This window comes from Salvia miltiorrhiza, unplaced genomic scaffold (assembly GCF_028751815.1).
Source record: "Salvia miltiorrhiza cultivar Shanhuang (shh) unplaced genomic scaffold, IMPLAD_Smil_shh fragScaff_scaffold_101, whole genome shotgun sequence".
In the NCBI taxonomy this organism is placed as follows: Eukaryota; Viridiplantae; Streptophyta; class Magnoliopsida; order Lamiales; family Lamiaceae; genus Salvia; species Salvia miltiorrhiza.
Window position 1 is genome coordinate 258,338 of NW_026651398.1, and position 22,611 is coordinate 280,948.

General features: G+C 34.1%; 3 protein-coding genes across 4 annotated transcripts; 2 read left to right on the forward strand and 1 right to left on the reverse strand.

Moving 5' to 3' along the window:
• The first annotated feature begins 12,748 nt into the window (after positions 1-12,748).
• On the forward strand, positions 12,749-14,050 carry LOC131002270 (uncharacterized). The gene has a single exon (XM_057928754.1). It carries the CDS (start codon positions 12,749-12,751, stop codon positions 14,048-14,050), a length of 1,302 nt encoding a protein of 433 aa, XP_057784737.1.
• LOC131002283 (uncharacterized) lies at positions 14,047-15,480 on the forward strand. Its single transcript, XM_057928778.1, has 2 exons — positions 14,047-15,022; positions 15,098-15,480. Exons 1-2 carry the CDS (start codon positions 14,156-14,158, stop codon positions 15,227-15,229), a joined length of 999 nt encoding a protein of 332 aa, XP_057784761.1. The 5' UTR covers positions 14,047-14,155; the 3' UTR covers positions 15,230-15,480.
• Positions 15,481-19,648: 4,168 nt separating this feature from the next.
• Positions 19,649-22,488, reverse strand: LOC131002289 (uncharacterized protein At5g41620-like). Of its 2 annotated transcripts, XM_057928788.1 has the most exons (4): positions 22,181-22,488; positions 21,507-22,078; positions 21,144-21,245; positions 19,649-21,065 (listed from the first exon to the last, which is right to left on the reverse strand). In XM_057928788.1, the coding sequence occupies exons 2-4, from the start codon at positions 21,999-22,001 to the stop codon at positions 19,800-19,802; spliced, it is 1,863 nt and encodes a 620-aa protein (XP_057784771.1). In that variant the 5' UTR covers positions 22,002-22,078; positions 22,181-22,488; the 3' UTR covers positions 19,649-19,799. The 2 variants fall into 2 exon arrangements, with proteins under 2 accessions (XP_057784771.1, XP_057784770.1); XM_057928787.1 differs by having other exon boundaries at positions 19,649-21,245.
• Between the last annotated feature and the right edge of the window lie 123 nt (positions 22,489-22,611).

Consider the following 22,611-nt stretch of genomic DNA (forward strand, 5'->3'; position numbering starts at 1 on the left):
TTAAGAGTGTTTTTATTCTAGCCCTCCCCTATATATAATATAAAAAACAATTACGATTTTTTAAAAATAGTAATTGTGATTATTCATCCCATTTGCAAATTTTCGTTTCTAACAATTAATTTTATGAAATATTGGAACTTTTATTTTGTTAATGTACTATTCTATTTTTTAGTATAATTGTATAACTATGAATAATATATAAAATTAGATATTTTAATATATATATATATATATATATATATATATATATATTTATTTTAACTATGATGGCAGGGAATTAAGGCAAATCTAGTTAGGTTGTAAAATGCAAGTTGCAAGTTGCAACATCAGCAGCAACTATTTTATACAGGAACAAAGCGACCTGCCCAATTCGATTCAAATATGTAAAATCTCATTCTCAACTAATAAATTCTGTACCTGGACTAGTAATTCTTCAAATTTCAATCAGTTATTATCACCAAATATGTATAGCAGATCGATTATACTATAAATGAAATAGAAATTAGAGAATCATTACACTCCATATATATAACATGTATGGAACAAGTTTAAACTTCCCATAAAAAATAGGAAAACTAAATTTTAAAATAATTTTAAAAGCTTTAACCAAAGTTGATTTTAATAAAAATATAAAAAATAAAAAATATAATTAAAGTAGTTATATTATTATATTATACTTGCGTCTCCCAAAGGAATCATGTGACTATTAGTTATTCGGGCAATTGATTGGTGGTTTTAGAGGAAATTAATTATGATAACTTTGAGTGCACACAAATTTTTACTTATACAGGGACAAAATGATATATATCAAAGGTAAAATTTAAAAAATATCCATATTTTATAATGCTTATAAATAATTATATGTATTAGGTTTATTTTTTATTTTTTACTTATGTCGAGCATTAGTCAATTTTACACTAATGTTCGATTCGTAATACATAACTAATGGCAGACATTAATACATTTCCTAAGAATGCTCGATTGCTCGACTTGCAATGACTGAGCATGTCGAGCATTGATATATTTATCACTAATCTAGACTCATAGAGATCGAACATGTCGAGCATTAATGTATATATCACATATACACTAATGCTCGATGTATTTGACTAACGATGGTCGAACATGTTGATTTCAATAAAATTTACTAGTATAATTTAAGTAAGAGCAACTTTATTTTTTCAAGTTTAAAATAAATAATTTTTATAATTTTTTTATAATGAGTATTTTTTTTGCCTATTAACACGAATATATATACTTTTTCGAATGAAACATAATAGTTGTAGATCGTTAAAATCTATATAATATACAAAAAGGAAGTTTTTTCCCTCCATTTTTCTCTCTTCTTCCATCAATTTGTTCACTATTTTTTTTCTCTTTCTCTCTCTTTTTTAATGTTTTTCTAAACATCATCAAATTTGCATTATGGAAAAAATATTTAATATGCATTTTAAATTTAAATCTGTGATGAAATCAATTAATATGGTATAAAATCATAAAAAAATAAATTAAAGCGAATAAGTTATGAAAATTTTAAAAATTAAAATATTTATTCTCTCTTTATTCATAAAATTTTTACAACTTATTATTTATATTTGTAGATGAAAATATTTATTTATTAAGTATGATACATAATACTCTATAATAATAACAAGGTGTAATGACAAATTTCATCATCAAATAATCCAAATTTATTTAATACCATTATTATTACACTTTTTATAAAGTTGAAAATTTACGTTTTTAAATTCAACATTTAGTAATTTATGTGAATTGTTTTATTTTATTTGTAAAATATTTTATATTTATTTATATTTATATATTTAAATATATAATTTAATTTTGCTTCGTTGCACCGTGCACGGATGGATGTACTAGTTTCTAACAAAAGTAGCGATAGAGCGAGCGCCACCATTTGTATCACGCTGTCGCCGCATACGAGAGAAGTTCAAAACTACATAAATGTAGCCATCCACTTCGCCAGTTTGATAGTAATTATCTGCAGCCACAAGAAAAGATCTATACAATTTTTAATTGGATTGGATTAAAAATTAAAGTCAAAGTTCGTGATAATGGGAGCGTTGTTAAGATTGGGCAGCTTTCCAATTTTCAAATCTTTTAGAAATATACGAACCTAAATTTAATTAGAGCAAATACAGTTGTCTAACATCATAAATTAGTTCAGTAATAATTTTAATTCAAACTTCAATTCATACGTTATTCAAATTTCAGAATTAATTTAATAATTTTTCCTATGTTAGTGATTATGACACTGCATAATCCAGTTAGCAACCGATTTTACCGGTGACATTTTCAATTGTACAAATTTAATGACAAGAAACATTGAAATCACGTATTGATAAAACGATATACAAACAACGTCGTTTTTATGATACATAATATATAATTTTCTACATTATTATATTTATACAATTGGACGTGACATATGAATATACGACTTTTTTTTTGACCAGGAAAAAACTTCATCTTATAAAATAAAACACGGCACAAGAAATACCGGAAAACAGAGCAAGAAAAAAAAAAAACAGACAGGAGCCTGTTAAACGACTGTTAAACGGATACATCGAAAATAATTAACTTTAAAATTATCATTAAATTAATTTATATTCTCTGTTCTATTGATAAAGATTCATTTTTTTTTATCCTATTGATAATGGCCTATTTTAAAGAAAGAAATATATTTTTTTCACAAAAAATTGTGACTCCATCACTTTCTATCACTTTTATTTTTTAATCACTTTTATTTTTAATAATCGTATTAAAAGATAATGTATCATTCATTATTAATGGGACAGAGCGAATGATATTTAAAGAATATATGACCAAAAAAGAGGAAGCAGACACTTAATTTTGGTGCTGAATCCAAATGGAGAAACCATATATGATTCAGAGAGAAAATGAGATAAGATTTTGATCTAACATGGAATAAATCGGTAGACCGTTTCTGAAATTGCATTCGTGTTTGATTTCTCTCCTCACTCTCTATAATTATTTAATCGTTGCCCCTGTTACGTGTCACGTAATTAATAGCATCACACCCACTGTCTATATCTATCTCTTCATTTTCATTTGTTCTTTATTTTTCTGCAAAATTATTTTATCAAACACTGTTCTGTGTCATTATTACTATATTTCTATTTCTGATGAATTTCAGACAAAAGGTTTACCTCAGCGGCTAAGCCTCCGTCATTATTTAAATATTTAATTATTTTTTTTTCGAGAAAAAAATTTAGCATGTAACTTTAAGAACATAGTATAATAATTATAGAATTTTCATCAAAATTTAATTTCATATGAATTTTGAAATATAGTGTGATTATTAACAAATTATTAGTTTAATCTAATTTTACTGTCGATTAAGATTTGCTAAGATGGCTAGTCGAATAATTAACGTGACATAATCGATGATGAAATAAAATACTAACGTTTATGATGGTACATCGCACTATTAAAAAATATGCAAAACTAAATTAGAATTTGATGATTGTTTTTAATTAGATATTTAATGAAAGTTTCTAATTTGATTAAACTCTAATAGATAATTAATAAATTTAAATTAAAAATTGCTGAATTTTTATTAACTCTAATTGCGGTCTTCTGCAGGAGATTTTGCCAATTGATATATAGAATATATTTTAAAAATTACAACGGTTATCTATTATCGAATTAAATAACAAAATTTTGCCAATTAATATATTTTTTTGAAAATTACAAGAGATATCTACTATGGAATCAAATAAATAACTCCGCACGCAGACGGAACCTCTACATCACACAAAAGTGAAAAAAATATCCGCACACAAATGAAACGGGATTGAACCCAAAACCTCTCACAAAGGAAAGTCTTTGGATGTCTCATCTTTGTCACTTGAATTATACCACATTGACGATTTTGCCAATTTTTGTTATCGATATCGGTCATTTTTTTTTCAAACATGAATTAAAATTATTCACAATAAATTAATCCAACTAAAATTAAAAAAAATCCAACTAAACAATACTTAATTACACACAATAAAATTAAAAATGATACACGAATATGATGTATTCGGGACAGTTAATATAAGAAAGTAGAAAATTTATAACGGAAATGTCACAAAATACTTGTTCGACAGTTAATACAAGAAAGTAGATAATTATATTTATGACATTATAATATTATAATTAGTTTAAAACATGAGACCCTTTATAAAACGACAGCATTGTACAGATTCTTGAAATTCTATATACCATCTTTTAGGTGAGATATATACGTGACACAAAGTCAAATTATACCATTTATTAATACTCTCCGTCCCACTATAAGTGAGACTCTTTTTAGGCATAAGCTTTAATAAAGGTGTATTTTGTGTGTAAGTGAAAAAGTGAAAAGATATTTAAAAGGTAAAATTTTTATCCAAAAAGGATAGAGTCTCACTTATGGTGGAACACCCAAAATAGAAATAGTCTCATTTATAGTGGGACTGAGGGAGTACCATAATTTCACCTTCCTAGCTACTTAAAATTAATATATTAAACTATCAAAACTTCACTCTTCTACCATAATTTATTTATAAATATATAAAATTATTCATTACATTTAATCAAATATAATATTGATATTTTATATTCTCTTTGTTCATAAGAAAATTATCACATTGTGGACGACACATGTTTAACTAAAATATGAATGAAGTTATGAATAGAGTAACAGTCTCACTTTAGATGTAAGTGAAGATATATGAACCCTACTATTATTAAAAAAATGATAATTTTTTTTTATAAATGAATAAAGTACGATATAAATAAATCAAGCATTGTCTCATACTGTATCAACCAAACGATCCCTGTAATGTTAGATAGATCCAGCCGTAAGCACCGTTAATTACAAATAAAAATGATATATATATATATATATATATATATATATATATATATATATATATAGGGAGAGGTTCAAATAAGAACCACTAATAAAATAAGAACAGAGAACCATTTTAAGCCATTCGATCATCAAGATCTACGGTGGATGCATCATCTTGGTGGATGGATGCAGATGCTGAGTTCGAATCCTGAAGGGAGCAAAAAAAATATTTTTTTTGGATGCATTAAATTTAATAGCGGATGCATTATAGCAGATGCAGTAATTTTATTGGTTCTTATGTTCTCACGATAATTGTGGTTCTCACTATAACCGCACCCTATATATATATATATATATAGGGGAGCGCTCCAATGAGACCCCCTATTTTTAGTGAGATCTAAGACACGATCTTGTGCGTTTATTTTATTAATCCTATGGCTAGATTTTTTTCTAATTTTTTTATTATTTAATTCCATAAAGGTTAGACTTGTCATTGTAAATTCTTCCATATCCGTTTTAGATTCTTTACATATCTAAATTATTTTTATATTTATGTTAATTTTGATTTGATACATATCCTAGACGTTTTTCACTAATTATTTTTATTATGCTCTATATCACTTTCTCATTTCCTATCAAATTCGTATTTCTCAATTTTCGTTTCTTCATAACTCTTTATTTTGCAATCTTAATTAATTCTTCTTGCTCATATACCTTTTCATGGAGAAACTCAAGTATGTTTGTGAGTTTTTTTATTTTCGCATAAATATAGTTTCTTCAGTTTTCGTTTATTGATAAATCTTTATTTTGCAATCTTAATTCTTCTTGATTTTTTATGCACTCGATGCTGATTATGCTGATTTTGCAGAACCTAATTCTTCCACAAGGTAAAAAAAACAAGGGTAAAGCAAAATCGATTGAAGGTGTTTTATTTGTCAGTAGTATGCTTTTATTCATTATAATTTGAATATTATGCATCTGTATAATATAGTTTATAATGTATAATATGACAGCATACATAATCATGTTGAATAATACGAAATGTGTAATGCATAATACCATGTTCTCAGTTGCATTGTGGCTGGCCATGTCCAAATCCAATTTCAGTTGACGAGGATTCTACCAATTTTTTTTTTTCATGTGCACAACCATCCTTTGCTAATGAATAAAAAACATGTGCTTTATAACAGCCATCACAACAAAAAATACTTGTTTTATCTGACGAATTGAATTTTTTAAAATTGCACAACTTAATAAATATTTCTCAATGCACAACGTTTCTAAACCTACTGAATATTATTCAGTCTTTAAATGCATATTACCGTGTTCACAATTGTCGTATCGATGGCCTTAGTCATGTCCAAAACCTTTTCCACCGAAGGAGCATCCTACCAAAAACAGATTCAATTAGTTTTTTAGGTGCACAACAAACCTTTGATAATGAATATAAATCTTATGCTTTTGAATAAGAATTAAGACTTATCTATTTATTGTTCACCAAGTTGTACTTAAATCTAAATGCATAAGGAAGAAAGGGTAAATGAAGGAACCAAATGATGTACTGTAGCCGAAATGTTAAAATGAAGGAAAGTTTTTTTGGCCAACAATTAAAAAAATACCGTCTAAACAAAAAGTCAAAAAGGAGGCGGTAAGTTTCAGCAATTAATTGGCCTCCGAAAATTGAGGGAGTTGTTCAGGCACGTTTTGGAGAAAGTTACTGAAATGTCCTTTTAATAGTGTGAACACAATATAAAACGACATTAATAAAAAATAGATTAAAAATACCAAATCAATCTACACGGTTGGATCTATCAGATCATATGGTTTATATTGTATCTTAGTCCTAACACTTAAAGGGGAGTCTTACTGGAGTGCACCCCTATATATATATATATGGTGTATAAAAAATAGATGGATCACGGGGGATTGCTATATATATATGAGGTCAATTTAGAAAATGGTGCTAGAAATGACAAAAATGGGTGATACACTTTGTTGGGGTGATTGCGACAGTGGGCATCTATTGATATAGCTGATCACATGCACCATGTTATTCATCAATCATCATTTTTCTTTTATTTATTAAACGGCGCTGAAACTTACAAAATATGTTCACGCATTTTGGATTAATAAAATTAAAATTACTAGCAGATATATTCGCAAATTCTATTCCAATGACTTTGTAATTGACACGAAAACTGCATATTTTTATAACTTCATTTAATAATAATAATAAATAAAAAATCCCCTTCTATTTTATTCTATTATTTTGTACTCCATATTTTTGTCTATTGTCATCCTTTCACTTTTTGGCCTCTCTTCCATTTATCTACTTTATTCTATAAATTAAAGAATCGACTCTTATACTTCATTTTTTTTATCCTACATTTTCGGGGAGGAAGTTTAACAACTAAAACAACAAATAATTAGACATGCATAGAGCTATACAGAAAGAGATATATAATGAGCTCTGGTATAAACTTGATTTCATGAGTTAACTCACAAACCATGTTTATTTGTATATGATACTATAATAGAGATCATATAAAGATAGAATGGTGGTCCATATTTTTTCCTAATAAATTCAAGTAATTTTTTTTTTTTAATTCTTCCCCATCATAGAAGTACCTAATTAAGGGTCAAATACACTTATTAAATTATCATTGTTTTAATAAATTATAATGGGTAAAAATTACCGATTTAAATAAAGAGTAAAATTTTGAAGTAGCCAAAATGAAGCATAAAACACAATTTATGGCCACACATTGAAAAAACACAAATTTTGGCCATTTTTATTGATTTGGACGTTTTTGCCCTTAATGAGGCGGACTGGGTAGGATCAGGCACGCGGGTCGCGTGCCGGGTCGGGTTAGGCACTTATGGCACTATTAGTGCCATAAGTGCCATCGAAAATCCAAAATAAAACCAAGTAAAATAGTCATTTTGGCACTTATGGCACTAATAGTGCCATAAGTGCCAACGAAAATTCAAAATAAAACTAAGTAAAATGGTCATTTGGGCACTTATGGCACTAATAGTGCCATAAGTGCCATACGTGCAGCACAAATACAGAAACAACAACATCATTTAAACCCTAAATGGAACATCTAAACCCTAAATGGAACATCTAAACCCTAGGGGGAAGTGTGCACTTATGGCACTTATGGCACTAATAGTGCCATAAGTGCCATACGTGCAGCACAGATCAGATCAGCACAGATCAGATCAGATCAGATCTGCCGCCGCCGCCGCCTCATCATCCGCCACCTGACCAATCCCTCCTCCACGCGTTTCAGAGGATCGGATCTCCTCCACCGCCGCCGCCTCATCCTCTACTCCGACGAATTCTGCCGCTGACTTCTGCTCGGCGCCGCTGCGATCAGATCAGCTCCGCCGCTGCGATCAGATCAGCTGCGATCAGATCTGCTTGGCACCGCCGCTGCGATCAGATCTGCTCCGGTGACTTCTGCTCGGCGCCGCTGCCGCGTAGCCGCTGGAGAAAGAGAGAGGGAGATGAGAAGGAGAGAGGAGATAGCGCAGCCGCTGGAGAGAGAGAGAGGGAGATGAGAAAGAGAGAGGAAAGAGAGAGAAGGGTAGAATAGTCATGACATACAAAAAATGGCTAAAATTTATGTTTTTTCAAATGGTGGACAAAATTTGATGTTGTATGTTGAATAGGGTCATTCGGCCCTATTGTTTCTTAAATAAATTAATATTCACGACCCAACTTAATTATTGTTAACCACAATATGCAGAACTATCACAAAACCAACAATAATATTCCGAAGTTCAATGTTCAGAGTACGTCAATGCAGCTTATCAGATGCTATCGCGCGTCAATTTTAAAAGAATTATATTACTATTAAATAGGTTAAAAGTTAAAACTAGTATATCATAAAAAATTAACCACCGCGACATTTTTATTAATTTTATGATAATTCTTATATTTAATTATAATTATCAATAGTTCAAGACTTTTAGAGGTGCAATTTAGCGTAAAACTAAGGATCAATTATATTAGAGCATCTTCAATGCTTGTGTCTTCGGTGGTGGTCCCCACAGCTCTTGTGTCTTAGATCTTTATTTCCACAAAATCCCCAATTCTAAACTTTAATTTTAAAATTCCAAATTTTCATTAAAATTAAAATTCAAACATTGCAAATAAAATAAAAATTACATAATTTAAATAAATAAAAATTACATAATTTAAACTAAAGAAAAAAAAAACTACATAATTAAAATCCTTCTCTAGATAAGTCCACGACGCTTGAGCACTTCTTGGACCATGTGATTGTGCAATGTCCTTTGTGCATCCGTCATGTTCGTAGTATCCATGCTGAGAAGCTTCATATCGAGCTCCTCCCTTTTCAACTCGGCTTGCTTGTTTTTGGCTTCGGCGATGTGGCTCGTTTGGAGGGCATTCTCCTTCATGCTTTCGGCGACCTTCTCAAGGGCTTCGGAGTACTACGACGACTTTTCCGAAGACTCTTCCCCTTTCTTCCCCTTGCCCTTGTCTTGCTTCGCCGCTTTTTGGCCTTGGGGCCTCGTCGTGATACTCAGCTCCGAAGAAGTAGTGGTTGCTTGGCCTTCGGAGCCTTTGATTTTTTCGCGGAGTGGACATTCACGGCTTGCGACGAGACCTTTCACACTCGCGCAGGACTTTTCAAGCTTTGATGTAGGAGAATTGCTTCCTGAAATTCGCCTCGAACATCGTCTGGGCTTGTTGGATGATTTGGTCGTTGCTCATACCGCTGCCCCAATTCTCCCTGCAAGTGTTGTAGTAGCCCTCGAAAAATTTCGTCTCCTTTTGGACGCGTGCAAAGTGGGATTTGAGATGATCTGACTTATGCGTCGGCGCTCCCAGAGGTTTGAGCGCGTTGTACTTCTTAGTAATATCTCCCCAATGTTGGAGCAACCTTTGGGCCGTTCCCAAAATAGGATTGTGGGTAGCCTCCGCCCACAATATTGCCACGAGCTCGGTCTCTTCGCTGGAGTGTCTTGGACTTCGGCTTCTCCTCCGACTCTTCTTGGATGTTTGGTAGCGCCGCCGGCATTGGAAGATTTTCCGTAGCCAAGATATTTGAGGCTTGCGAGAACGGAGCAAACCCCATCATCGGGAGATGAGGAGGGACGCTTTCACCTCCGGCGTGTTGTTGAAGATATTTGTCGAACTCGCAATCCATTGCAAGAAAATTTAAATTGGAGAATTGTAGTTCAGAGAGTAAGAAGAGTGAATTTGATGTAGGGGAAATGTGGTATTTATAGGAGGGAAAGAAAGAAAAAAAAATCCCTAAACTAGCCATTTAACATCAAACGGTCGAATTTTCTTCAAAAAAAGAAAAGAAAAATTCAAACGGTTTTAAATTTTTGAAAGCAAACGTATTTTTTATTTTTTTTAATAGGCGCGTCCGCCAGACGTGCCATACACCTCCCCACCATCGCCCTGCGTCGTAGCTTCGCCCCGGCTTCCACCCAGCCGAGGTCTCCAACGCGAGGAGTCTTCCATCGCCCCGGGTCGACGCGGGTCTTCAACACCGCGTTGGAGATGCTCTTACAGTCGATGTCGTATTTTCTTACAATTTGTTCATTATGACTAGGGAGATGCTCTTACAGTCGATGTCGTATTTTCTTACAAATTGTTAATTATGACTAGGGCCCTCTTTGGCGAATATAGGGGCATACAAACACTTTAATTTGTTTATATTTTTCAGTAGGGCAGTACGTGTTCAGTAATTTCACTATATATAAAGCTGACTTAACTATTTGTTGCATTGCATGTACAAGATAATTTTATTAATGATATGTTATTGGTTAAAGCAAAGTCCTCATAGACTTTCGAACATGTTCAGGGACCAACAAACACATCCTAAATAAGTAAGTATATAATTTGAGAACACATAAGATCTTTTCTGGGAAAAAAAATCACAAAATAATTTCAGGAACTTATGATAAGTAATGTGCACTATGCTTTAGCAAATTCATAAGTTTTTAATTTATAGTTTGATTTCATCTAGTTAGGAAATAATTTACTTATCTACTTTCTCTTTCTCTCTACTCATTTATTTTATCTCTCTCCTATTTTTTTCACTAGTCTTTCTATCCATCGCTTCATTTACTTTATTTATATTTTCTTAATTTGTGTGCCTCATAATTTTTGGGATATTATTATTACAACGGATGGAGTACAACGTTAATTTATTGACTATGACACTTTTACATGCCTCAGATTACAATGTTCACAATGTTCAATATCTACCCGATCTTTTTAGATACAAGATAAATATTACATTATGAATTGATTATTATGTTACAAGGAATTCGAAATGATTTGCATAATAATTTAATACCGGTTAGACAATATCCAAATAAAATAGAAGACTTTATCATTTGAACAAGACCTCAACAATCTCTAATTGAACGTTTAAGGGAGTTATTCACAAACTACTCTAATCTTAATTCAATACAAATTTATTTAACTTTGTTCAATAAGTTAGGCGTTAAATTCAAGATTAAAACCACTCAACTCGTGAGCAAATTCATCATTAATAGCGTACGTGTGTTGACCTAGCGATAAATGGTTAATTTCCAAGGCCTGAAGTCCTGGGTTCGAGTTCATCGTCGTGCGGTCTTTGAATTTCTTTATTTACTTGTATAATTTATAAATAAATAAAAAAATCCGTCATTAATAGACTAGTAAGCAGTAAAAGAAATATGAAATAAATATTAATTATATAATTAATCATCTGTTATACAATTGTGTTTGAGCGTTCAGCTTCAATTAGCTAAATTTGATAACTGTGTAAGCTATAGAAATTGACATACTTTTTGATACTTCCTCCGTACCACGAATCTTGACACGTTTGGTTTCGATACGGGAATTAATGAGTTGTAGATTAGTGTTTTAAGTGTGTAGTTAATAAAGTATAAAAGTGATAAAGTAGGAAAGAGAAGGTAATAAAAGTGATAAAGTAGAAGAGAGAAGATAATAAAAGTGATAAAGGAGAGAGAATGTAATAAAAGAGATAAAGTAGGAGATAGAAAGTAATAAATTACTACCTTATTTAGAAGGGGTAATGGCCTCTAAATTCCTAAACTTTACTCACTTTCTCATTTTGCACCCATACTTTAAATTCTGCCTATAAATTCCTTAACTTTGTTATTTTTCTTATTTTGCACCCGATACTGAATTACTCCCTAATATATTTGACGTGGCATACACACGTGTCTCATAAATGATTAAACAATATTGTTTTATACAGATAAGCAGCCACGTAAATTAATTATTCTTTTCCTCATTTATGTTTAAACCCTAATTTATTCCTTCATTTGCTCATCTCTAAAAAACTCTCGTTCCCCTCCTCAATTTCTCAATAAACTATGCTTTCTTGAGAAATCACCAAATCATCTGTGGACCACCTTACTTTTGCATTAAAAATAGGTGGTATTTGAATTTGTGGACCACCAGTTGCTACGTCGGCACCATGGGTACAAATTGGAGATGGTAGGTCCTCTATTCCCCAATATTCTAATGCTTTATTGTTTTTCTTCATATTTTAGGCATTTAGAACTATAAATTGGTAATGTTGTGTTCTGTTCACTGTGTTCTTTAGCACGTATTAATTTTTTTTTTTTTTTGTAAACTGCAGCGAAAGTTTTGGGATTAATTTTAGTTATGATGGTGAATTTGTCATTAGAGAAAAAGATGATAGATATTTGTATGTTGGGGGTACTTTCACAGGAAAATTTGGGTTTGAGAGAGATAGGTTTGGGTACTTTGACTTGGTGGATGAAATCAAGAAACTGGGTTTCGTTTCTTGGTCTAGGCTGAGTTATAGAATCCCAGAAACTGATGTATATATGAATTTGGAACACGATAGTGATGTCATGGCTATGTTGGATATGTTAAGTTCGAATTTGATTGTACTTAATGTATTTGTTGAAGGAGGAAAAAAGTTGGGAGACCTAGCTGATGATGTTAATGAGAGTGAAGCTGCGATAGGTACTGTTGCTGATGTTGGGAGTGGAAATCAGAATGTTATAGAAGATGATGATAGTGAATATGACTTAGAATATAACCCTAAGTGTGATGAAGCATCCGATGTAAGTTTAGATGAGCTTGATTTCATATCTGATGATGAGTTTGTACATGCTAGAGTAAATTTGAAAAAAGTAGTTAATGTGTTTGACATTATAGACACATATGATGTGAATGATGATTTTGATGATGGTGAGGAGCCTGCTTCTGAATATGATGAATCTGATGGTGATGTGCAGTCTTCTGAAACGGATGAGGATGATGATGGTAAGAGGTATAGGAAAAGTAGAGTGATCTATGACCCTAAATGTAAGCACAAAGAACTAAAAGTTGTTATTGGAATGCAATTCCAAGATGGTTTGGAGTGTAGAAGGGCTTTGACATCATGGGCAATAGAAACTGGTAAGCACATCCATTTTAGGAAGGTCTCCAAAACTAAGTGCATGGCTAAGTGTAATCCTCCATGTCCCTGGAAAATCTATGCTAGTGTTGTAAGCAGTGATGGAACGTTTAGAGTAAAATCTTATGCCGGTGATCATAAGTATTGTCCTAGGAATATGAATAATAAGATTGTAAGCAGTAAGTGGTTAGCTAAAAGATACCTTAGTGTCTTTAGAGTAAGATATGATATGAAAGTGGCGGAATGGAGAAAAGACATTCTTTTGAGATTTAAGACAGAAGTTTCCAAGGATAGGCTGTACAAAGCAAAAAAGATTGCCCAAGAAATGGTCAGAGGTTCAATAGATGCACATTATGCATCAATTAGGAGATACCTAGCAGAATTAAGGAGGTGTGATAGAGATGGGAGGTTTGAGCTACTCTTGGGTGATGGAGATGTGTTTAAGGGTTTGTATGTTGGTTTTAGTTCGACCATGAAGGGATTTAAGTTAAGTTGCAGACCTTTGATTGGCCTCGATGGGTGTTTCTTGAAGACTTACCTGGGAGGGATTTTGTTGTGTGCCACTGGGAAGGATGGAAACAATCAAATGTTTCCTATTGCATGGGCAGTAGTTGAGATAGAAAATGAAGCATGTTGGACATGGTTTTTGAAGTGCCTTCTTGAAGATCTTGGGATTACAGATGGGCATGGTTGGACATTCATCAGTGATCAACAAAAGGTAGTACTTATTTACAGTAAGTTTCTTCTTTAATTTGCATTAATACTGACATTGTTGTACTATGTTTAGGGACTTGAGAATGCAGTCTCTAACTTGGCTCCAAGGGCAGAACATAGGAATTGCGCGCGACATGTGTATATGAATTGGAAGAAAGCCAATAAGGGTATTACTTTGAAGAACATGTTCTGGAAAGCTGCTAGGAGCACCAATGAGGAGGAATTCAAGATTTCTGTCCAGGAATTAAAGCAAGAGAACTCAGCCGCATACGATGACTTCATGAGCAGAGATTTTCACAAGTTTTGTAAGGCATTTCTTTCAACTAATGCGTTTAGTGACATGATAGATAATAACATCAGTGAAACTTTCAACGGTTATATATTGAATGCTAGAGGAAAGCATGTTATCCACATGTGTGAAGAAATTAGGACTTCATTGATGGTTAGACAAGTTAAGAAATATAAGGAGATGTCTGTGGTTGATGATAGAATCTGTCCAGCTGTTAGAAAGCAACTTGAGAAGAGGAGAGAGTATAGTGCAAATTGTCATACATTTCCTGCTTTAGGTGGTAAGTTTGAAGTGCATATAGAGGCAGGCAATTTTGTTGTAAATTTAGGTGGTAGGTCATGTACTTGTAGGGTGTGGGATCTTACGGGTATTCCATGTATACATGCCATCTCTGCAGTACATTTTATGAACTTGGACCCTGCTGATTTTGTACATGATTTCTACACTGTGAGAAAGTATTTACAAGCATATGAGGTTGGATTAGAACCTGTCAGAGGTGCTAATATGTGGCCTGAGGTTGTGGGTTCCATTGTGAAGCCTCCAGAAGTCAGAAAAATGCCTGGAAGACCGAAAAAAAAGAGGAGAAGAGATCCCGAGGAAAAGAATACCCACAAATTGAGCAAGCATGGTGTTAGGATGACTTGTGGAAAGTGTCATCAAGAAGGGCATAACATTAGGGGATGCAAGAATGAAATTGTGCATAAACCACCACAAGAAAAGGTAAACGTTTTTTAATTGATTTATGTCAACAATTTTATTTGGTGGCATTAGATATAACTTATTATATTTTTTCAGAGGAGGAGAGGCAGGCCATCTAAAAAACCAAGCAACATCTCACAAGAAGCAAGGGCAACCACTACATCAAGTTCAAGGGGACAGAGCACGATTGTGAATGAGATCTCACGTACCCAAGAAAGCAGAAGTTGAGCATTATAGTGCATCTGCATCTGCACTACTTTGTTTTTTGAAACACTAATTCATTTGTGTAAGGTGGATAGAAATATTTGGGGCTAAGCAAGTTGTTAAGTTAAGTTAGTTTGGATTTTTGGTGTTTTTCTTTATGTTCTGTTTTTTGAAATTGTGATATGAGATGTACATTTGAACTTCAGTTTGTAACTTGATATGTTCAGTTTTTTTCTTTGTTTAAGCTAAGATACAAGTCTGTTCAGTTTTTTTCATTGTGTCTGCTATGTTCTTTAATTTTGTGTTGTGTTATGCTCTCAAAATTAATAGGACGCCCTTTTAAACAGAATCAGCATTTTGTGGATTAATTGGTCTCATTCATATATCTGTTGGATTTATGGGGGCCACCTTTTATTTATGTCACATCTATTTAGTTGCTAATTTCTTTAATTTATTCAATCTTTTTAGCTTATCTATGTGTATTGTCTCACAAACGGCTTGCTTTGGCTGCTTGGCATCTATCTGTATTAACAAATCAGTAATTACATATGGCATACTTCAGAACTTCCAAACCACTTATTACTTCAAATGGTCTGGTCAACAAGCTAAAGAACTAAGAAGTGAATATTAATCAGAATTGGTGTGCTAAAACCCATTGTTGTGAGTCTGTTAGTTTCATTAGAAACTTGCTCAATAATCACAAGAGCTCGGCATTAACTATCCTTGGACATTAAAGTACACAATATGAAGGCAAATAAAAATGATTGAAATTAGTTCTAAACTGGAGTAAATATGCTCCAGCATATACAAGTACACGAGCATATATGCATATGCTTGATTGAAAATAGTTCTAAACTAATTAGGAATCAATTCAAACTAATTGAAACTAATTAGTACACGAGCATATATGATTGGAATTAGTTCTAAACTAATAGAAACTAATTGAAATTAGTATACGAGCATATATGCTATAAGTTAATAACATGATTGAAATTAGTTCTAAACTACTATATATATTACATACTAATTCACCTACTCATCATATATGCTAATAAAAATGACACTACAACAAGAGCAACCATAAATGTCTGGTTCTCCCATTGTTGATTTTTCAGCCTAAGCTCCAAGACTTCATTGATTTTCATCAACTCTTCAAGCTGATTCTTCATTCCAACAACTTCATTGTTCTTCAAATTTAGTCTTTCTATGTTTATATTCTCCATCAAGACTCCACAGTTCACTTGCTCCATAGCCTTGTCTCTTTCAAGCTTGATTTTTGCAAAGCAAAGAATGCAGCTATAATCAGATTGGGAATAATAGTACAGTTGCACAAAAAATCAAAATAACTCAAATTAGCCAAGAACACATTGAAATCATCAAAAGATGCTCAATTCGAACAATTACCGCTCGTCGGCAACAATAGTATCGACATTCCGGGTTCTTCTCCGTGTGGGACATTTTGACATCAGCAGAGATTTCATGCTTAACAATTTGATATCATTTGTTCTCATGCCCACGTTGTTACCTAGATTCGTTGAAGACTTCCAAGAATTTGTCGATGAACTACCCAGAGTCCCAGACCAGAATATCTCTTCTCCATGTCAAGAGAGTTTCGAGAGAAAGGAAATTCAGGAAGAGATCGAGAGATTTTTGAGAGAGAGAGAAAATGGGGGCAGAAATTAGGGTTCATTACTAGGAAATAAGAGACAGGAAAAGAGAAAAGAATAATTAATTTACGTGGCTGCTTATCTGTATAAAACAATATTGTTTAATCATTTATGAGACACGTGTGTATGCCACGTCAAATATATTAGGGAGTAATTCAGTATCGGGTGCAAAATAAGAAAAATAACAAAGTTAAGGAATTTATAGACAGAATTTAAAGTATGGGTGCAAAATGAGAAAATGGGTAAAGTTTAGGAATTTAGAGGCCATTACCCCTATTTAGAAATGTGTCAAGTTTGTGGGACGGCCAAAAAAAAAAATACGTGTCAAAATTCGTGGGACGAATGGAGTATTATTAATAAAGGTGCAGGAACCTTGTATAGTTGGGCTCTGATATTCTGAATGGGCCATTGCACTTTTTCCTTAATCGTTCAGATATTACAAAGTTAGGCAAGCCCTTATCAGATTAGTTATGTTCTCGTAGAAAATGATAAATGTTAATATTGTTCAAGAATTTTTTCTCTGCAGACGTTTGCTGCATACCACTCATATATTCTATTAAGATTAGACAGCAGTCTGAAGAGTTAAAAATGGAGTCCAAACATGCATGAAAATTGAAATGCTATTCCCACCTATTAAACATAAATAGTGTTTTGGATATTTTTACTTTTATAAAAAAATATCGTTCTAGCTTTTTCCCAATCCTAGTTCACTTATTACATCTAATACTTCACTTCAAACTTCACATTTTTCACCATGCATTAGTTGCAAATTCATATTTATTAAGGATAACTTTTGGTAAAAATAGTTTTTGTTAATTTGTATATAAAAAGCTAGAAAAATATATTTTGAACGAAAGAGAGTAATAAGTATAGGGCCATACCCTGAAGATGAGGCCCACTTGAAATCCAGTCCCATACCATCATATTGTGGTTGAATCATAGATGGCCATTTATTAATTATCATAAATCTAAAAACCAATAAATTAAATAAATACTAAAACATTTTTGTTAGATTATGATCTTAGGCAAGATTGTGGGGTGACACATCACATTCATGTTATTCGTAAGCTATCCCGATTAAGCTCGCTCGAGCTTAATTGGTGAAATTAATTATTAGGTAACTAAGTCGAACTTAAGCTTGGAACTTAAGCTTGGAAATATTAGGCTCGTCAACTCATAAATAAGTTTGCTATGTGATTTAACTTGAAAATATAAAATTATCAATTAGGTAAAATTTATGTTTCCATACTATAACTAGTAATAACTTGAATTAAATTTTTAGTTAATTTTATTTGTGATAAGAAAATGATGAATTTGTTGTATTATTGTGAATAAAATAATTTATTTTTAAAAATAAAAATAATTGATACTAATATAAATCTATACAAAAAAAATCCATTTAACTTCAATTAAACTCGAATAAGCTTGTGAACCTCACGAGTATTCTGATATGACTTCACATGAAATGCACAAGCAACTATGGATTGATACTTAAATTAAGAGTAGTCCCTCCACCCTTGAGATAGCTTTTATCATTAAAAATTGCTGCGATCTTGATTAGAGCATGAGATTTGGTTAGAACAATTCAATGTATATCATTATTTTTTTTAATTTATTGTAAAATTACACCTCATTTATTTTAGTCACCTAAAAAATCGATGTGGCATGCCTAACTCGAGCCCGCATTGCCAAATTGCGCTTGTTGTGTATTAATTAGATTAATCATTTTATTAACGTCTCATGCAAATGTATTAAATGTTACGGTAAGGCATGACATACATTGCGCTTTTAAATTTGACAAGGATTTGTAACAACATTTTGAAAATTTCAGGAGGCCCAATATGTTATTGCAAGGCCCATACCAACTTACTAATCTGCCTACATCAAATGGAAAAACAATTATAATTATAATAAATTATAAAAAACAAACAACTAATTTTAAATCTTAATATGATACATATAGAGTCATTTTAAGAACTTATAGATAGGGGGCCGCTCCAATGAGACCCCCTAATTTTAGTGAGATCTAGGGCACGATCTGGTGCGTTTATTTTATCAATCCTATGACTGATATTGTATTTGGAGGGTGGTTTTTTTTCGCAGGGTTCGAATCCTGGAGGCAAGCAGAATATTTTAAATTTTGTTATTCATCAGTATATATTGCATTGTTCATCAGTATATACGGCCTTGTTCATCAGTATATATGTCTTATTCATTACGAATTTTTTAAATTTTATTTTTCATCAGTATATACATCTTGTTCATTAGATATACGTTTTGTTCATTAGTATTATATGTCTTATTCATTGTACTCATGTTACACGAAAAATATGGGGTCTCACTGGAGCGCGCCTCCTTATAAATATATTTGAAACTTTGAATTATAAATTTCGACGGTGCGAAATAAGAAATATGTACCGCAATGTTAATTTTCTCTTATTGTCACCTCTAAATATTCTTATTTTACCATTGTGCCACTTAAAACTAAGTAGTAGTATTTGCTTTTTTCCTATCCCATGTAACAAACTGTGATAGAAACCAAAAGTTGAAAAGCTCTATGGTTAGAAGTTCCACAAATCAAAGTTTGCCACATGGGAAAATCAAAATATAAAATAAAAAAATTAAGGGCTAGAGATGAATGAATGTTCCCCATTACAATAATAAGATGCAGAACTTCATAACAGCTGCATGTAAGATTTATAGAACCACTTCACCAATTGAAAATGCCATTCTCATGTTCAAGAATGTAAATATTAAGAAGATGAGAAAACAATAATAGCAGCAAAATGAAAGCTGGATTTCAAGTATTTGCAAAAAATCAACATCATGTTAACTTCTTCATATTTCACAATTAGAACTCCAAGATTTCATATTGTTTCTTTATTCTAAAAGAGCAGTCTTTTTCCCTACTACAGTTGAGAAAGAAGTCACCATTTAGGTTTCCTGGAAGGCAATGGCTGCTCCCTCTGCTGGGATGGACTGTAGCAGTCTCTGGTTAACGATGATCGAGGGCTCGACACCACGTGCTCGTGGAGTCCCTTCACACCTCTGTATCTCTGCGTCTCATCCAAGTAGCTCCTTCTATGTGGTTCCTTCTCAACCTCGGGAAACCTTTGCCTGTCGAAACCATCTCCCTTCTCATGGCGACGGATGCCCCCTTCCACTCCTTCAGATATAGCCCTTTGGAGTGCGGTGCTCCTCCAAGAGACCTGACCGGAGATGGAGTTCCTAGCTTTGATCTCATCAACTGGTGATTTCTTGGAATCACGAGCAATGGCGGAGCTATAAGCATAAGCCCATTTGTGGACTTTGCTCGTGTTGTTCTTGCTCTCAATCAAGTGATCGCCTTCTGCTGATTCCGCCTTGCTGTCTCTAGCATCCTCAACCTCTCTATCGTCTTGTGCGTGTGAGCTGATGTTCGGCTTACTCAAACACGTTGCTCTCTCGTCATCTTTGTCCCTTTTAGCTCCGAGGAAGACTTCCAACTGTTTCCTCAGTTTGCTGATGGCGGAGCTCTTCTCCTCGAACTGATGCTTGGCCTCGGAGAGCTTCATCTGCACTCTCCCCTCACGTAATTTATCAGCTAACTCGAGCATCTCCCTTTCCTTCTCTGCCTCCTGATGAATCTTGATGGACTCGCTCTTCAGCTTCTCCACTTGAGCTCTATCCTCATCCACGTTCCTTGCTAATTCATTGCATACTTGCTCAGTTATCTCTCTTGCTCTCCTCTCACTCTCCAGCTCCCTAACTGCCTTCATGAATGATGACTTGATCTCCGTTAGCTCTTTCCCTAGATTCTTGTTCAAGCACTCGAGCCGTCTCCTAATCTTGCGCTCCACCTCAAGCTCACCAGCAATGGATGCAATCGCTGCCTCAATTGCTTGCTGCTCTTTGCTCTTCCACGACGTCTTTTCCTCAGCAAAACACTTGATGAGATGGTGGACCTCGTTTCTACCCGTTCGTTGCTCTTGCATCAGATGATTGACCTGCGTCCGAGCTCTCTCAAGCTCGGCATGCAGCGCAGACACCACAGACATGCTTGATGAAGGTTGGTCCGCCTGATGAGCCCAAATGCGGCTGATGATTTTCAGCAACTCTTTCGACGTAGTCAAAGCGTTGCTTACATCCTTTAGGCGACTCCTACCGCCACTAACCGATCCACTCGAAGTCGGGGCCCTCGACCGGCTCTCAATCTGCAAGCCATGTTCATACTCAGGCACTTGATATACAACCGTTGAAGATGCAATGTATCCAAAGAAAAACAAGAGTACCTCCATAAAACTAGCATTGCTGATAGAATCAACTTCAGCAGAGGTGTGCCTTCGAGAAATCGATGGTGTCCTCTTCTCACTCGCTATTCCACTTGGATCAACCTTCCACAAAATCAATTAACTAAATAAGAATTACTACTCCTTGAAGAAACAGAGCTTTCCAAACATCCATTTAAGCAAATACTAAATTTTCTTGAACAAGTATATATAGTAGAATCCAACACAACATTCTACTCTAGATAAAGAAGAATCGCCAAATCCACCATGTCAAACAATACACAACAAATAACACCTTAAACTAGAGAACATTCAAGATTTTGATATGATATGCAGAATAAAGCAGTTAAAAAAGCATTGATCCACCTCGGAAACAGACGGGCTGTGCGAGGCATCCGACAAATGCGGCGGCAGAGAGCCCGAGACCGAAACGGAGGTGGAGCGCAGCCCCCAGCCCGACTGCATTTTCTCTCTCTTGAAAACAGTCTTGGTCCCACTCTTCCTGAGCTGCTGCTTCACCGCCTCCAAATCACTCCCGCCCAACCCCGGCGACGGAATCTCATTCATCTCCCAGAGCGTGGCCGCCAGCCGCCGGGCCGAAACGGGCTGGGCCGGCCTGCCACTCTGAGAATACTTGGGTGACTCTACGGCACTCGCCGTCCGCCACGTGGGCACCTGGGTGCCGGATCTGGACCCCCCGAGCCCGGCCCGACTCCGGCCCACCACAATGGCCCGCTTATTCAACCTGTAGTGATGAATTCTCGAGGAAGAAGACGACGAGGACGAGCACCCTCTTTTCCTTGTTTTCGTCGGCATTGCGATACCCTCCATCATCACCCCGCGATGAATGTGCTTCGGCATTCTGCGTATTCTAACTCAATTTTTTTTTCTTCCAACTCCACCAATATTTGCCCTTATATTGCTTGAATTTTGCTGATCTGTATTAACCAAAAAAATGAAAAGTAATATACAGCCATCACATGAGAAATCCAATGGATAACGAAAAAGGCAAAAGCAATGCTTTTTTTTAAAGATCTTACTAGCTTGAGCTGCGGGCCGGGCCGGACTTGATTTTTGCAGCCGTCGCAACTGAAGGAACACTGAGAAAGTGAGAAGGACTGATCAGCATCAAAGCCAATTACAATTTACAATGTATTTTTTATTTTGGCAGGATCTTTACAGGTAGATAGAAAAAGAAAGCGGTTTCTGTGATATTATAATTCAAAAATTGGAGCAATAAATCTGGTGGAATGAAAAATAATGGGTTTTTGTTTAGAGGTTGATTTTGGTTTGAGTAAAGTCAATGTTTTTTGAAGGTACTACAGATACAGGGTGTGGTACAGGTAAGTGTAGCGTTGGGGAAGAAGGGGACGTTAAATAGGGGGCGGTAATAAAGGGAGCATGTGAGCGGGATACGTGGCGGGTAATGAGTGGATGGAACCAGAATGTCTTTTTTATCGTATTAACGTAT

Excerpts from the sequence above, each read along its gene's own strand:
- LOC131002270 (XM_057928754.1), top strand. The coding sequence starts at position 12,749 with ATGGCTATGTTGGATATGTTAAGTTCGAATTTGATTGTACTTAATGTA.
- LOC131002283 (XM_057928778.1), top strand. The coding sequence starts at position 14,156 with ATGAATTGGAAGAAAGCCAATAAGGGTATTACTTTGAAGAACATGTTC. Across the intron at positions 15,023-15,097 it reads ATAAACCACCACAAGAAAAG|AGGAGGAGAGGCAGGCCATC; the intron begins GTAAACGTTTTT and ends ATATTTTTTCAG.
- LOC131002289 (XM_057928787.1), bottom strand. The coding sequence starts at position 22,001 with ATGCCGAAGCACATTCATCGCGGGGTGATGATGGAGGGTATCGCAATG. Across the intron at positions 21,246-21,506 it reads ACAGCCCGTCTGTTTCCGAG|GTTGATCCAAGTGGAATAGC; the intron begins GTGGATCAATGC and ends ATTTTGTGGAAG.